At 41.5% G+C, this 17,247-nt stretch overlaps 1 protein-coding gene and 1 non-coding gene across 6 annotated transcripts in view; one reads left to right on the top strand and one right to left on the bottom strand.

Annotated features, from left to right (window-relative positions):
* Positions 1-10,997, top strand: part of ankrd12 (ankyrin repeat domain 12) — a 203,614-nt gene extending 192,617 nt beyond the window's left edge. For all 5 annotated transcript variants that reach the window (XM_085992374.1, XM_085992377.1, XM_085992373.1 and 2 more), the window contains 4 exons: positions 2,855-2,953; positions 4,164-4,307; positions 4,442-4,537; positions 8,043-10,997. In XM_085992374.1, coding sequence (XP_085848500.1) covers positions 2,855-2,953; positions 4,164-4,307; positions 4,442-4,537; positions 8,043-8,228 — 525 coding nt within the window. In that variant the 3' untranslated portion in view covers positions 8,229-10,997. The remainder of the gene's footprint in view (positions 1-2,854; positions 2,954-4,163; positions 4,308-4,441; positions 4,538-8,042) is intronic.
* Positions 10,998-16,853: 5,856 nt separating this feature from the next.
* trnal-uag (transfer RNA leucine (anticodon UAG)) lies at positions 16,854-16,935 on the bottom strand. Its single transcript has one exon. It is a non-coding gene; the product is annotated as a tRNA-Leu (tRNA).
* Positions 16,936-17,247: the final 312 nt, after the last annotated feature.

Here is a 17,247-nt window from a genome sequence, read left to right as displayed (position 1 = left end):
TGTTTTTGTGACTGGAAGGCTGTTTCCAGTGGGGTTCCACAGGGCTCCATACTAGGTCCCTTGCTTTTTGTGGTATATATCAATAATTTAGACTTCAATGTAGGGGCATGATTAAGACGTTTGCAGATGATACAAAAATTGGCCGTGTGGTTGATAGTGAGGACGAAAGCTGTAGACTGCAGGAAGTTATCAATGGGATGGTCAGGTGGGCAGAAAAGTGACAAATGGAATTCAATCCAGAGAAGTGTGAGGTAATGCTTTTTTGGGGCGAGCTAACAAGGCAAGGGAATAAACAATAAATAGTAGAATACTGAGAATTGTAGAGGAACAGAGAGACCTTTGAGTGCATGTCCACAGATCCCTGAAGGTATATAAGGTGGTTAATAAGGCATACGTGATGCTTTCCTTGTATTAGCCAAGGCATAGAATATAAGAGCTGGGAGCTTATGCTTGAACTGTACAAAACACTAGTTAGGCCACAGCTAGAGTACTGCGTACAGTTCTGGTCACCACATTACAGGAAAGATGTGATTGCACTAGAGAGGGTACAGAAGAAATTTACATGGATGTTGCCAGGAAGGAGAATTTTAGCTATGAGGAAAGATTGGATAGGCTGGGTTTTTTTCTTTGGAACAGACAAGTCTGAGGGGAGATTTAACTGAGGTGTATAAAATTATGAGGGGTCTAGATAGAGTGGATAGGAAGGACCTATTTCCCTTGGCAGTGAGGTCAATAACCAGGGGGCATAGATTTAAAGTAATTGGTAGAAGGATTAGAGGGGAGTTGAGGAGAACTGTTTTCACCCAGAGGGTGGTGGTGGGTCTGGAGCTCACTGCCTGAAAGGATGGTAGAGGCAGAAACCCTCAGCACATTTAAAAAGTACTTGGATATGCACTTGGACCACAAGGCTACGGACCAGGAACTGGGATTAGACGGGATAGCTCTTTTTCGGCTGGCACAAACACAATGGACTGAATGGCCTCCTTCTGTGCTGTAAATTTCTATGATTCTATGAAAATTAGAGGTCATAAATACAAGATAGTCACTAATCAACCCAATAAGGAATTCAGGAGAAACTTCTTTATCCAGAGAGTGGTGAGAATATGGTACTTGCTAGTTGAGGTGAATAGCATAAATACATTTCAGGGGAAGCTAGATAAGTACATGAGGGAGAAAGGAATAGAAGGATATGCTGATAGGGTTAGATGAAGAGGGGTGGGAGGAGGCTTGTGTGTGGAGCATATACACTGACATAGACCAGCTGGGCCGAATGGCCTGTTTGTGTGCTGTAAATTCTATGTAATTGCAGAGGTGTTGATTTTTTTTTTAAGGTGTAGGGCTTTTAGTTGATATGAGAGTCGCATTTCTAAAAGGTGATGATAGGTAGTGATAACATTCTGACCTGCCTTTTCATAGCCAAACCACTTTAGAGAACGTAAAATTTTGCCTTGATTTCGGGCCACACAGCTTTACTAAAAGCAAAGCCTAATTCTAGTTAGTCCTTCCTAATACAATTTTCTGTGTGTATATGTATATGTATTAATTTCAGTGTGTGGCTGTAGCTCTCTTACTTAGTGCTACAGGAGTCATTAGTAAATGAGGTATTGTAGTTTTCTCAACATATGGCATTATTTTGGGCGAGGGCAGTGCAGGAAGCAATTGAAGAATATCAAAAATCCTATAAGACTAGAAAGTGAACATGCTGTTATAATTCATTAATGATGGGTATGGTTAATTTTACCTGAGATCAGCGTTTAGCAGGTCAGGATGCTGACATTATAAACATTCACTATAATAACTTCAAATTTAGATAATTGCTTTATACTTTGAAAATTAACAAAAAATGTTTAACCCTTTGAGACATATATCTTGAAAGGCATAAAATAGGTACAGGTAGACTATCCTTTATCTGAACTTCCGAAAACCTCTAAAAACCGAAAGCTTTTTGTTCAGCGTAAGTCGTGCGCACGACATGACCAGAGTGGCGCACGACTTACGCTGAGCAGGGCAGAGGGTCACAGAGTTCCCTCCTGGGTAGGAGATTGCAGGCCGAGCCGGGCAGTGTGAAGGAGGTACCGGGAGAGTGAACCCGACAATACAGCGGCCCGTCCGATAGCTGCAGCGGCCTGTCCGATATTCTTTTCTCCGCCGACCCCCCCGACAAATTTCCCAGTCTTATAAAATACCTTCTGAAATCCGAAATTTTCCGAAAACCGAAACACGGCTTGTCCCGAGGTTTTCGGATAAAGGATAGTCTACCTGTACAATGTAGTGTTTTATCACTGGTATCTAGATAGTGTGACTATGAAGTCTGCAAACGAAATGTAACTATTTTGCTTTAAAGGGTAATTATAATGTATTCTGCTAAAATGTCACATGCTAATCCCACACGTGAACTGAGATATTTAGTGGCATTGAGTGGTGAATTCGGTCAACAGCCCAGCCTTTCCATTAAATGATGCCACTGGAGTGGAACTTAATGAGGTCACACACGTGGACTTTTATACAACTTGGGTCCCAGGATGTATACTGCAGTTTTAAGAAAGAAAATACTGTTACAGTGGGCGAGCAGGAGAATGCTTATGTAGAAACAGATATTTCCCTTTGATGTTTAGAATGATATATATGGAATATATGCTGCTCCTTTATTCATGTCCAGTTTCCGGTATTTGCAGCGAGTGTTCAATCTAGTAAGACCAGATTCTTATGGTATATGATTTATCAGTTGGGGGAAGAGTAACAGAAAAGTGTTATTATTTCTGGTGAATTTTACCAGCATGAATTGATAAAATGGTTTTAAGTTACAACACTTGCATTAATATTGATCACTATGCTTATACTGTGGTTTTTTTAGATAACTCCTCCTCCATCACTGTGTGAAGCACTGAAAGAACTCTTCAGGCAACAGGAAGTTTTTCGAATGAAGCTTCGATTACAGCATAGTATTGAACGGGTACTTTTTTTTTAAAGGACTATGTTTTTGAGCATTGAAGCTTTTTTGCCTTAAATGATGCATATTTAAAACCCATCACTACAACCTGTTGTTTGAGAACCAGCCATAAACCACACTACCTTAGAACCTACCTAAAGGATGGCCTTGAAAATCATATCCTTAAATATTAAAAGTCCTTCTGAACACATGGCAGGATTTGTACAGATTGCCACAGCGTTCTAAACTTTTGACTCAACGTAGGGAAGCCAGAAGCTATACCTGCTTACATCTGTCTATAACTACACCTGTGAATTCATTGGGCTGGATTTTGCGGTCAGCGGTGAATGACGGGCGCCAGCCGTTCATTACACTTACACTTGCCACAGACTTTCTATGGGCTTTTGCATTGTGATTAGAAAGCCATTTCGGCACAGCGCCCTCTACAGGAGATCTGGGACCTGTGTGAACAGGGCAAGCAACCGTGTATCTCTTTAACGATTCTTCACTCTGGTTAATGAGCAGCGCAGAGTCTGAACCAGGAAGTGTCAGTTAAGAATATTTAATTCAATGTCAAATCATGTACAGAAAGCTAAATAAAGAGGGAGAAATAAAAAATAGGATTAAGAGATAAGAGACAAAGAAAAAGTTTTTAAAAATTATTTTGTTTTAAATCTCCAACTATAATTAAAAGCTGAAGGAATGAGACTCCACACTTGTAAAAGTTAATTTTCAGTGCCAGAGAGGTCGTTTGGCAGTGTTTAGTGGGTATATATCATGGGAGTACAGCAACTTCAACCCATTTCATGTGTTTCAATGCCGAGTCTCTCGGCGAAATACCAGTATAGTGCAGCCTTTGGAAGCGCAGGAAAACTCAGATAACAACTTCCTGATTTCTGCGTTTAACTGCACAGTTGCAGTCGCCGGAAGTTGCTGTCCAATTTGCACTTTTAATAGTGGTGAGCACTGATGGCCTCACTTGTTATTTCTACCACAAAATCCAGGCCATTAAGTTTTTAACCAAACCTGTTAGCAAATTACTCTCGTCAGACACTGGATAGGTTCAAAATATTTCCACTAACTACTTTAATGTTGGTTGAAATTGTGCTACAGTAAAAATGCCCAAAAGCTTATTGGTATTGCAAAGTATACAGTTAAAATGTACATAATTACATTACTGAGGGAGCAGTTACATTATCTTTCTTTTGAATGTTGTATCTGTGTTTATTTTCAGGAGAAGCTCATTATGTCAAATGAGCAGGAAGTTATGAGAGTCCATTACCGTGCAGCGAGGACACTAGCAAATCAGACTTTGCCTTTTAGTGCCTGTACTGTGCTTCTGGATGCAGAAGTTTACAATATGCCTCAAGACCCTCAGGTGAAAAGGAAAATTGGGCTTTTGGAGGGATTTGTGTGAAATAGATGTATCTTTAACATTGAAGAAAGAATGTTTTGATTAAATGTTCTTGAAAAATTGTTTTTCAAATTAATGTTGTAAAATCTTTGCTTTAGGGTGATGAAAACAAAACATCGGTGAGAGATCGATTCAATGCACGTCAATTTATGTCCTGGTTGCAGGATGTCGATGATAAGTTTGACAAATTAAAGGTAAGTTTCTTTCAGGAGATACTTAAATAAGGTGTAATAAATACACAATAATGAAATGCTATTCATACCAAGAGCTATTCAGAAAACACTCTAAAGAGAGAAATAAGACCCTGGGAGCTCCATAAGCACGAGTGCTATACCTGGAAGTCATAGTCATAACGGCACAGAAGGAGGCCATTCAGCCCATCGAGTCCGTGCCGGCTCTCTGTAGAGCAATCCAGTCAGTCCCATTCCCCTGCTCTATCCCCGTAGCCCTGCAAGTTTATTTCCTTCAAGGGCCTATTCAGTCTCCCCTTGAAAACATTGAGTGCCTCCGCTTCCACCACGCCCGTCAGCAGCAAATTCCAGGTCATCACCACTCGCTGTGTAAAAAAGTTTTTCCTCACATCCCCCTGTATCTCTTGCCCAAAACCTTAAATCTGTGTCCCCTAGTCCTTGTACCATCAACTAGTAGGAACAGCCTTTCCCCGTCTAGCCTATCCAAAATGTCATAATCTTGTACACCTCTATCAAATCACCCCTCAACCTCCTTTGCTCTAATGAAAACAAATCCAGCTGCTCCAACCTGTTCTTGTAGCTAAGATCCCCCATCCCTGGAACCATTCTGGTAAATCTCCTCTGCACCCTCTCAAGGGCCTTCACATCCTTCCTAAAGTGTGGTGACCAGAACTGGATGCAATACTCCAGTTGTGGCCTAACCAGCGCTTTATAAAGGTTCAGCATATCTTCTCTACTTTTGTACTCAATACCTCTATTTATTTTTGAAGCCCAAGATCCCATATGCTTTGTTAACCACTCTCTCAATATGTCCTGCCACCTTCAGAGACCTATGCACATTAACTCCCAGGTCCCTCTGTCCCTGCGCACTCTTTAAAACTGTGCCATTATGTGTATATTGCCTCTCCCTGTTCCTTCTGCCAAAATGCATCTCTGTATTAAATTCCATCTGCCCTATGTCCTGTTTCAGTTGATTGATATCATCATCACTGTTTGCCACACCCCCAAGTTTGGTGTCATCGGCAAATTTAGAAATTCTACTGTGTTCCAATATCCAGGTATATCAAAAAAAAAGCAGTGGCCTAGCACTGACCCTTGGGGAACACCACTGTCTACCATCCTCCATTCTGAAAATCAGCCATTTACCACAACTCGCTGTTTTCTGTCCTTAAGCCAATTCCTTATCCAAGCTGCCACTGACCCACCTATTCCATGAGCCTCAATTTTGTTAATCAGCCTTCTATGTGGTACTTTGTCAAATGACTTCCGAAAATCCATGTAGACAACATCCATTGCACTCCCTTCATCAATCCTCTGTTACCTCATGAAAAAATTCAATTAGATTAGTCAAACACGATCTGCCTTTTACAAATCCGTGTTGGCTCTCCTTAATTAGCTTAAACCTCTCCAAATGCCCGTTAATTTTTTCCTTGATTATTGTTTCTAAAACTTTACCCACCACTGATGTTAAACTGGCCAGCCTGTAGTTAGTAGGATTGTCTTTACACACTTTCTTGAACAATGGTGTCACATTTGCCACTTTCCAATCCTCAGGCACTTCCCCTGCATCTAGGGAAGATTGAAAAATTATGGCAAGCCCTTCCGCTATCTCCTCCACCAATTCCCTTAGCAACCTGGGATGCAAGTCATCTGGACCAGGCAACTTGTTCACTCTAAGCATACCCAGCTTTTCTAGTACATCCTGTCTATCAATTTTCACCCCTTCCATTGCTTCTATCTTTTTCACTTCTTCTGATATTTTGTCAGCATCCACCTCCTTAGTAAACACTGATACAAATTACTTATTGAATATTCTAGCCTTACCCTGCACCTCTAAGCATATTTCTATCACCTTCTTTGTCTCTAATAGGCTCCACCCCATCTTTTACTACCCGCTTACTGTTTACATGCCGGTAGAAGATTTTTGGGTTCCCTTTTATGTTCACCACCGTTCTACTCTCATATTCTCTCTTTGCCAATCTTATTTTCATCTTCACTTCCCCTCTCAACTTATTGTAATTGGTCTGGTTCTCCTTGAAGAATTCACCTGACATCATAAACCCTCTTTTTTTTGTTTCATCATCTTCTCTATCTCCCTCGTCATCCAAGGAGCCCTTGCTTTGGTTCCCTTTCCTCTTGTTGGAATGTACCTAGCCTGTACTTGGAACATCTCCTTAAAGATCACCCGTTGTTCCATTACAGTTTTTCCTGTCAGTCTTTGGTTCCATTTTACCCTGGCTGGATCCTTTCGCATCCTATTGAAGTTAGCCCTATTCCAGTTTAGAAATTCCACTCTAGATTGTACCTTGCTCCTCTGCATTGCTAATCTAAATCTTATGATACGATGACCACTCGTACCCAAGTGTTCTCCCACAGACACTTGGTCACCCTGGCCCACCTCAATCCCCAGCACCAGTTCCAGCAATGCCTCCTTCCTAGTTGGGCCAAGAACATACTGGTCAAGGAAATTCTCCTGAACACATTTCAGAAATTCCTCCCCCTCCTTTCCCTTTACCCTAGCATTATCCCAATTGATATTTGGATAATTAAAGTCCCCCAATATCACCACTCTATGGCTCTTGCATATCTCTGCGATTTCCCTGCAGATTTTCTCCTCTACCTCCCTCTCACTATTTGGAGGCCTATAGAATACCCCCAATAGCGTGATCATACCCTTTTTGCTCCTCAACTCTAACCAAATGGATTCTGTCCTTGTCCCCTCAAGAACATCCTCCCTTTCCAACACTACAATGTCTTCCTTAATCAGCACTGCCACCCCACAAGTATAGTAAATGTTATCCTAATATTCAAAGAAAGAAAGAGTAAGACATGAACCTGGAAATTATAGATCAGTTAGAGTAATGTGATGTGTAACTGACCACTTGGAGTTTTGTAAACAGCCTGGAGACTCATTCCAGTTTTCTTTCCTTCCTTCCCTCTCTGTGGAGAAGGCTCAATTTGCGATCGCAGGTTACCGTTCAGCTTAGTTGAGGTTGGAACTCTGGAGGATGATGGAGACCTGCCTCCTAGTACTCAGTGGCAGAGAACCTCAGTGCAGCTTACTGCAACACCATGAATCATCGGAGTGTTTGTTCTCAGCAAACCTAAAAGTTCCATTGGAGCTCCACTGTCCACTGAGCCTTAACTGTTCGGTTTGGGTTCCGTTTTACGCAGTCTTGCTCAGTTGTGCTCAATGTTGAAAAACAAAGACAGCGTAATATCTACACATGTTGGAGATACGGGTCTAGAGGGAAAGTTTGTCTGTAGAGAATGGGACAAGTGAGGATTTATAAACGCTTGATAATTTATTTAAGGATATGACAGTTGAACAAAGTTCCAAACTAAAGTAATCATCTTGTCTTTCCAGAACATTTCATATTGTAAGAAATTTGGAAAATGCAGTGTTCAAATAAAGTTTTGGCCAAAGACTTTGGTTAATTGAGTACTCTAAATGATGCCTTTTAATTTCACCTTGCAATTAACATTTTTTTCAATTAATCCATTGCAGACATGCCTTCTTATGAGACAGCAGCACGAAGCTGCAGCAATGAATGCAGTGCAAAGACTAGAGTGGCAGCTTAAACTACAAGAGCTTGATCCTTCTTCACACAAATCTTTGAGCATCTTTGAGATTCCTGAGTTTTACATCCCTCTTGTTGACGTCAATGATGACTTTGACTTGACACCAATATGATTGTGCATGTGTTTTGGAGGTTTGAAGCAGGTGCATAAATTATTTAGTTACAGTCACTGCTGAATGATACAGGACAGTTACAGACAGGCTTGTGTATTTGGCTCCAGAGCACTGTGAAGATAAGTGAGGAATTGAGGGTTCGGGTGCTTGTGGCAACGAAGGTGCAGTGTACCATTCCTGCATAATGATGAGCGATTCAGCACTAACGCACTGTGACTTCCCATCACTGTTTACCAGAAACCACTACTGTATTTCAGTAGTATAACAGTCGTAGCTGATAAATAGGTATCATTCACTCTTAATATCGGCCTGTACTTTAAAGTTTACAAGATGGGGGCATTTGCTGCATATGTAACGTTATGTTCATACCAGCAGCGCTGGCAGCTGCAAGGTGATAGGGGCATAGACAAGTGATACTCTGTCCCCAAGAAGGAATTCATGGTACAGTAGAACCTCACCTTAGCACTCACAGGTCGAGTGCTGCCTCATTTATAATACACAACAATGGCTCCTAATACCATAGGCTTTTCATCTTCAAATATAGAGATCTGTTTTTGGATAGCATTCTAACAAGAACCTAAATTTGTCTATCTAATTTCAAAGAAAATACCATACTTTACATTACTGTATCTATTTCTCTCCATTCAAAACAAACTACTGCATTAAGAAGCACTTGCCGGTTTTGTAAATGTTTCAAAAATCAAAAATTAATGGTATTTAAAAACTTTCTGTTTACATGCTTGCACTTTTAAAATTATTCACCTTATTGTTTTGAGCACTTCAGACTCCTTTCATCAACTTACTTTAAAAAAACAAAAACTTTCCCGATCTCTTAAACCAGGGGTGTCCAAGTGTTTGTCTTTGTGGGCCAAGTCAGTGCATGTGAAGGAACCTTGGGTGAGGGAGCTCAAAGAAAGTTTAAATTTGTGTTTCCACTAATTTTCTTGCATCTCAAGTTGCTGATGGGTGTTAGAATGTATCTACATGTCAGACAGTATTGGTGAGAACAATCCCTTCCAAACTTCCAGGCTCTCAAAATTCACCAAACAACCACCAAAAAACACAAATGGCACTAAGTTGCTGGGGTTCAGGAGCCACATGCAGCCTGAGGACTACAGGTTGGACTCTCCTTTCTTGAGCTACCTGCTCTGCTATAGATGTTCATTATTTGCTCAGTACACCAATTCTCTGCAACGATGGCTGCACAACGTGATTTAAAGCAAAACATTCTCCCAGCACTATTCAATATCTTGCTCTGCTGCTGCCACTTTGTTCAGTATCACTGTTTTATAAAACATTATCCCAGTAGCTACAAGTTTGGAGCATATGACCATTAAATGCATGGCACAAGTTCAAATTCTGATCTTGACTCAAGCTTCTGGTTGGAAGGTGGGGCAGGTTAGAGAAGCTATGCAAGTTTACCATTCTCAGTTGGGTAATCTTGAAGACGGGAAAAACTGAGCCAAAGCGTAGAGCTTGCCATACTGCTCAAACAAACCTCAGCATGGGTTAACGAAGGAGTGGCCTTGATGTCTTGTTAGCCATTTTGTTCCCACCAAAGAGAATGAAGTGGCTGAGAGAGAGAAGACTGGGGTTCTTTAAAGCTGCCTTTACATTGGTTTAGCACTGAAGTAGAACCACCAGTTCTCAATGCATAGGTCTTGTGCAGCACCAAAGTAATTTACTGCGTTTGATGAGGCTGGCAGCTGGGAAGACCCTGATCTTAAAGTGTTCTCTGTCATTGGCCTTAATGAATCCAATATGCTTGCTTTGATGTTGCCACCAGCTGCACAAGACCTACATGTCAGGAGCCAGTGGCATTACCAGGGAACTAAAGCAATATAAAAGCAACTTAATAGACCTGCTGATATTCCACTCTTTTTCCCTCTTCCCTCACCTCCCTATGATTCTTATACCATGTTCCTCACTGTAACCTGCTATTTGGCTGGCTCCCAAGTAGCACGTTATAGCTAGGCTCTGTTATATTTCCCAATGAGCAGTTGTACCCTAATAAAGTACACCGTGGGGCTTTTATTGTTTTACTGCCATGAAGAGGCAAGCACTGTACTCTGAATAAGACTTATTTGAATTTTAAAAAGAATAGATAAATTAGTTTAAAAAAAAATTAGTCCCATCTTTTTTCATTTCACCATTATCTGTTCTGATCTTAAATACTGTACAGAATGTTTGTTTTTTTGGGGTGGGGGGAAATTCTGCACAGATGTATTATTTTGTCTTTTTTGTTTTAAATAAGTTATTTTATACATATCATTGCGCAGATGTAAATAACATTGTATTTAACAATATTGTTTAAAATATGTATAAAGAAAATTATATAGTTATTTTGATTGTATAGCCCATTAATTGTCTAATGTTTCAATGGACCAAAGTTGCAATTGATAGTTGGTTTTATATTGATTGTAGTGTGCTGTGGTTTGATCTTGTTTGTTAGGGCATGTGTTTGGGTTTGCTTTTTTTACATTGCAGCAACTGTTCGAGATTACAATTACGATGCAATGCATGCATTACCAGGTTCACTTCTGTGTCCTGTTCTTCTCCCCTTCTTTCCCCACACCCTGAAGAAAAATCTGCAGCAGAACATATTTTTTCAGCACAAATGCTTTTTGAATTATAGTTCTAAAAGTGTACATTGTTTATTTTAATATTTACCTGTTGATTAATATGTAAATACATGTAAATATATTGTTAAATAAATTTTAATGGTTATGTTAATTAAATGGAGTTGTATCTACGGCCGTGCAAGTGGAATGGGAATTGTTTCATTGTCTGCTTTTGCGCTAGAGATAACCAGTTCCTATTTCTTTTAGTAGGAAGAACACTATTTTTAACTGCACTTAAATTTGGGGAGCCAGCATCCATGATCGAATAATCATTCACAGGCTCGATGGACCAAAAAATATTTTCTTGCGTTGGACTTTGCTCTGTAAATCATAATCTCTACCTAATAAATATAGAAGTTTTGCATAGAAATTACAAGATGGTAACAGGCCATTCGACCCAACCAGTCCATGTTGGTGTTTATCCTCCACTAGCAGTAGTCCTAATCCCAGGTGCCTGCTCTGTTCCCATTGCCCTTAATTCCACTTTCCTTCAATCACCTATCTAACCTTTTCAGCCATTTAACCACCTTCTATTTTCCATTTAAGACCTGCTGAGTGTTTCTGGCATTTTCTGCTTTTATTTCAGGATATCTGCAGTCTCTTAATTGGCATCTGTAGGAATTTATTTACCAACAGCTGTCTTTTAACCTCCATATGAATCCATTGTTTACTTAACAGTAATTCTGTTAATTAAAGGGATGGACACTTCCATTTTAGTGTATATAAATGTAAGTTGTAGTGTACGAATAACACATTAACTCTGCAATTCTCTGAATCAGAAGGGGCGCGGTTTTTGGACCATAATTTGGAGTGAAAATCCGATCTGCCAGCTTTCCATTCCATTCACTGAAACCAACAAAATTGCGCTCCAGGGACAGGCACATCTGCCCACCTTTTGTTATGTCACTCCCATCAGTTTGGAGATATGTCAGGGTATTCCTGAGTTTCCCCAGGAATTCCACCTGAGGTGCCCCTGAAAGGCCCACTGGGATCTGTGTCTGCTGGGAGCAGATGTAGGCCTCAAGTAGGGCCAGAGTAGGCAAAGCAAAATGGCATTTGATCCAAGGAGAATTGATTGCCATTTCTTTTTGTGCTATAAAGCACCCCCAAAAAAATCTTTAAGAACAGAAAATGCTGAAAATACTCAGCAGGTCAGGCAGCATCCGTGGAGAGAGAAACCGAGTTAACGTATCCCAAAATCTTTACATTTGCTGCCCTTTTTTGACCTGATATGGACCTTGGGCTCCCCGTATCAACAGGGCAGGTGCCACTCAACATTTGGCTGCTTCTGTGGGGGTGACCGTTTTGTGCCGCTACAAGTATGAGCCTGCTCCAATTATGTAAATAACTCCAGCCCTGGGATTTGGGAGAGAGTTAGTGGCAGGCACAGTAGTAGGTGGAGATTCCATCCTTCTGTGGATCTCTGGATTTATAGATGGTATATTTTTCCTGTCTGACTCACCTAAGCAGTCCTACGGGAGGTGAATCTTGTCCTATAACTGGCCCAGACATTCATTTCAAGAGTGTAATAGAATTACACGTATTCTTGAAGAGATACACATCTAGAGTATATCAGCAGTATAATGCATTCACAATGTATAAAGGACCTTTCCTTTTATAAAAGGCTTATCATGAGCATCATCACAGAAGATTCACTAGTGTGTGTACAGAAAAAGGCCCAAAGTGAATTAAAGATGGTAAGCGGCTGCTTTTCAAAGAATCTTTCTATTTTAAGAAAACCCTAAAGCAGTCATAGAAAATGCAGGTTTATGGCTAAAGGGATATGGAGAGAAGGCAGGGACGGTACTGAGTTTGGATGATCAGCCATGATCTCATTGAATGGCGGAGCAGGCTCGAGGGGCCGAATGGCCTACTCCTGCTCCTATCTTCTATGGTGAGATCCTTTATTATAATAATGTTTCCTACATTACAACAGTGACTACACTTCAAAAAGTACTTTGTTGGCTGTTAAGCGCTTTGGGACGTCTGGTGGTCATGAAAGGCGCTATATACAGGAAACTCTTTATTTGGTGCCGGTTTATCAAAAAGTCCGGATTACAGAGAGGTATAGTTAAAACGGACAAGAGCTCCGTACACAGCAACAAATCCAGGCTTCCCTGTTGCTTAGCAACATGTGCAGGAACTCCGGCTACAGACCAAGCGTCCCTGTTGCTTAGCAACAAGTGCACGAACCCCAGTTACACAGCCACAGATCCAGGAACTGCCACTAATATGAAGTCAAACTTACCTGAAACTACTACTGAATTTTGCCAGTTAACCGAGATTTCCGGTTATTTAGGTGCCGGTTAAAAGAGAGTTTCCTGTAAATGCAAGTCTTTTTTTCTCAATACTGCAGGTTGGTTCTTTTCCAACCAGCAAAGTTGTTTACATTTCAATCTTGAGAACGTGATTACCCATATCATAATGACATTTAGTCTTTAATTAAACGGGATAGCTGATTTGCAACTTTATTGAACTGACTATGGCTACAAGAGTGAGTAGTGGTTCTCCAAAGGTGTCTTTCTCTGGGTTTCCCACTGATCATGATCCATAAATGAGATGGAGGAGGGTACTTCCTGTAAAACAACATTTTCTGGCACCACCAAATCGTTCTTTTGGATGATGGGTGTCAGGCTAATTGATAACATTCTACTGGAATTTTTTGAGGATGTAACTGGTAAAATAGATGAGGGAGGACCAGTGGATGTGGTGTATTTGGATTTTCAAAAGGCTTTCGATAAGGTCCCGCATAAGTGATTAGCGTGTAAAGTTAAGGCACATGGGATTGGGGGCAAGGTATTGACTTGGATAGAGAACTGGTTGGCAGACTGAAAGCAAAGAGTTAGAATAAACGGTTTTTTTTTCGATTGGCAGGCAGTGACTAGTGGGGTACCGCAGATTTCGGTCCTTGGACCCCAGCTATTCACAATATATAAATGATCTAGACAAGGGAACTAGATGTAATATCTCCAAGTTTGCAGACGACACAAAGCTGGGTGGGCGTGTGTGCTGCGAGGAGGATGCCAAGAAACTCCAGGATGATTTGGACAGGTTGGGTGATTGGGCAGAAGCATAGCGGATGCAATATAACGTGGATAAATGCAAGGTTATCCACTTTGGTGTCAAAAACAGGAAGGCAGATTATTATCTGAATGGCAATAGATTGGGAAAAGGGGAAGTGCAACGAGACCTGGGTGTCCTTGTGCACCAGTCGCTGAAGGTAAGCATGCAGGTGCAGCAGGCGGTTAAGAAGGCAAATGGTATGTTGGCCTTTGTAGCGAGAGGATTCGAGTACAGGAGCAAGGATGTCTTGCTGCAGTTGTACAGGGCCTAGGTGAGACCACATCTTGAGTATTGTGTGCAGTTTTGGTCACTTTATCGGAGGAAGGATGTTCTTGCCATGGAGGGAGTGCAGCGAAGATTCACCAGGCTGATACCTGGGATGGCAGGAATGACGTATGAGGAGAGATTGGGTCGATTGGGCTTATACTCGCTGGAGTTTAGAAGAATGAGGGGATCTCACTGAAACTTATAAAATTCTAACAGGACTAGACAGACTAGATGCAGGAAGGATGTTCCTGATGGTCAGGGAGTCCAGAACCAGTCTAAGGATAAGGGGTAAGCCATTTAGGACAGAGATGAGGAGGAATTTCTTCACCCAGAGTGGTGAACCTGTGGAATTCTCTACCACAGAAGGCAGTAGAGGCCAATTCATTGGATATATTCAAGAAGGAGTTGGATATATTTCTTAAGGCTAGGGGGATCAAGGGGTATGGGGAGAAGGCAGGAACGGGGTACTGAATTTGGATGATCAGCCACGATCTCATTGAATGGCGGAGCAGGCTCGAGGGGCCGAATGGCCTACTCCTGCTTCTATGTTTCTATGGACCAGGTAGTATGGAATATGCACATGGTGAAGCACTCATGGAAAATGTAGAAAAAGAAAAGGATTTGGGTGTTATTACTGATATTACACTGAATAAAATCAATCAATGTGAAGCTGTTATCAATAGGGCTAATTAAGTATTTGGATGCATCTCCAGAGTATTTAACTGGAATAATCTGTTCTATTTCTGTCTAAATCATCAGTCATTGTAGCACACTCCTTCAGAGTGTTGCTTGCTAGATCGTACGTCTTCATCTCTCTCAGTCCTCCGCTCTCCTCATGGCAGAGAAGCTCCCTATATTCTGGAACTTGAGGGCAGCTGCAATATTTGAGAGCCAGGTATTTCTTGGCCTTTCAGGGAGCGTTTCCAACTCTTCAGAGGACAAATTCTGAGTGCCCTGGAGTTTTCACATGACCAGTCGAGCCAGGTTTGTGCCTGATCCTGTGATACTTAGGGGAGGTTACCTTACTGACCTTCTTGGCAACACGATCACACAATCGAATGTGGAAGGTGTGAAGATACCACTGATCTGCATCAATTCTTTCCTGGTCTGCATGTGAGACAATCCAAGTCTCCAATGCATATAGGAGAATTGGAGTGATGCACGTATTATACAAGCGAAGTTTTGTTGGCAGGAGAAGTGATGACCATATCCTCTTGTCCAGGTCCATCATTGCCTGGTGCATCAGCACACTTGTGGATCAATGATCCCAGATACATAAACCACTCCACGCATTCCAAAGTCTCATCTGCAATCTCTAGGTGGACATTGGAGAAAGTTGCTGAGCGGCTGGAGTCTAGTTTTCTTCGAGTTGCTATCCAAGCCCAAGGGACCAGCTTCCTCTGCAAAGATTTCAAGGGGCAATAGGGCAAAATCTAGATCCGTAAAGGAATTGCCACCAACAAAGGTTCCATTCATTGAGCAATGAGTGCTCCTTTCTAGAATCCAATCCACAGTACTTCTGCCAGCAGCCATTGCCCCCTTCCCAATGCCCCTCTCCCAGGATTTCCTGAGGGCTGCTGCTCCTTGCAAGGCAAGCGGTCCTAAATTCAGCCCTGCAGAAGAGCGGGCTGCCTGCGGAGGCATAACAGACGCCAGCAGCTCACCTGGAATATTTAAATGTGGCCGAAGCCCAAATATGGGCTGGCCTCGGGTCTCTCTGTATGGTGCATGCTGCTCCTGCAGAAAAAAGATTTACAAAGATGATACCAGAAATGTGAGATTATTCCTATCAGGAAAGGATGAACAGGCTGGGTCTCTTTCCTCTTGCAAAGGGAAGGCTGAGGGGTGACCTAATAGAGGTCTTTAAAATTATGAAAAGTTTTGATAGAGTGGATACAGAGAGAGTTTCCACATGTGGGGAAGAGCAAAACTAGAGGCCATCAATATAAGATAGTCACCAAGAAATCAAATCGTGAATTCAGAAGAAACTTCTTTACCCAGAGAGTGGTGAGAATGTGGAACTCGCTACCACAGAGAATGGTTGAAACGAATGGTATAGATACATTTTAAGGGGAGACTAGATAAGCATACAAGGGAGAAGGTTATACTGAGAGATGAGGAAAGACGGGAGGAGGCTCAAGTGGATGCCGACATGGACTGGTTGGGCCGAGGCCTGTTTCTGTGCCGTATACCCTATTGTATGTAATCCAATGTAAAATGGGCCCAGACTCATTTCTACCCCCGTGTGTTTTATTGAGACCAAGAGGGTTATTCTCTTCCTTCTTGGTACTAGTGGGCCAGCCTCTTGTCATATGTGAAGATTGCTGAATAAAGAAGAAAGCAACATTGCCTTGTGGAGTCTTTGTATGATTAAAGCATCTTCCACAGGTCCCATGCGCCTAGCTCATTTTCTTCCTCTGTAGGGATTCATCATATATAGTGCTATTGTTACAATGTGCTACAAGTTTCATATCTGCCTCAAATATTCTCTTGAGTACAGTGGTGTTGTCCACTCCTGTAATCAGACCAAGTGTCTCAATAACAACTGAAAGGGAAAGATTAGCATGAAGCTCCATGAAGAAAACGGTGAAGAAGTGAAATAATACGGAGCAAACCGCCCTGCTTGGTTTACTTCTGTTGGTGAAGCGGCAAAATTTATGTAATCCACAATATCTGGCAGCAGTGGGATTTGAACCCACGCTTCTGCGGAGGCTGGAATCTAAATCCAGCACCTTAGACCACTCAGCCACACTACCACATAACTCTACTTTGGTTCTGTAACTTATAACTGATTGAAATGTGTCTTTGTCTTACTTTGAATAGAGTGTACATATGCTGCCCAACATTAGAGGAGGCAGGATTTTTTTGGGGGGGTGTTTGGATATGAACTTCCCAGACCAACCAAAACTACTTCAAAATATTTATTTTTCAAATAGGAACATTATTACTTCTATTAATTTAACAGTTGGACAAAAATTCTAAAGCACAAAGTCCAAGCACTGGTTATGTGTCACTGGTCTATCATTTAGCTAGTTACTATTCACTGCAATATCCTGGTGAATATTTAA

This window comes from Somniosus microcephalus, chromosome 7 (assembly GCF_052327205.1).
Source record: "Somniosus microcephalus isolate GS21.2 chromosome 7, FLI_Smic_1.0, whole genome shotgun sequence".
Classification (NCBI taxonomy): domain Eukaryota; kingdom Metazoa; phylum Chordata; class Chondrichthyes; order Squaliformes; family Somniosidae; genus Somniosus; species Somniosus microcephalus.
This window is presented reverse-complemented; position numbering and strand designations above follow the sequence as displayed.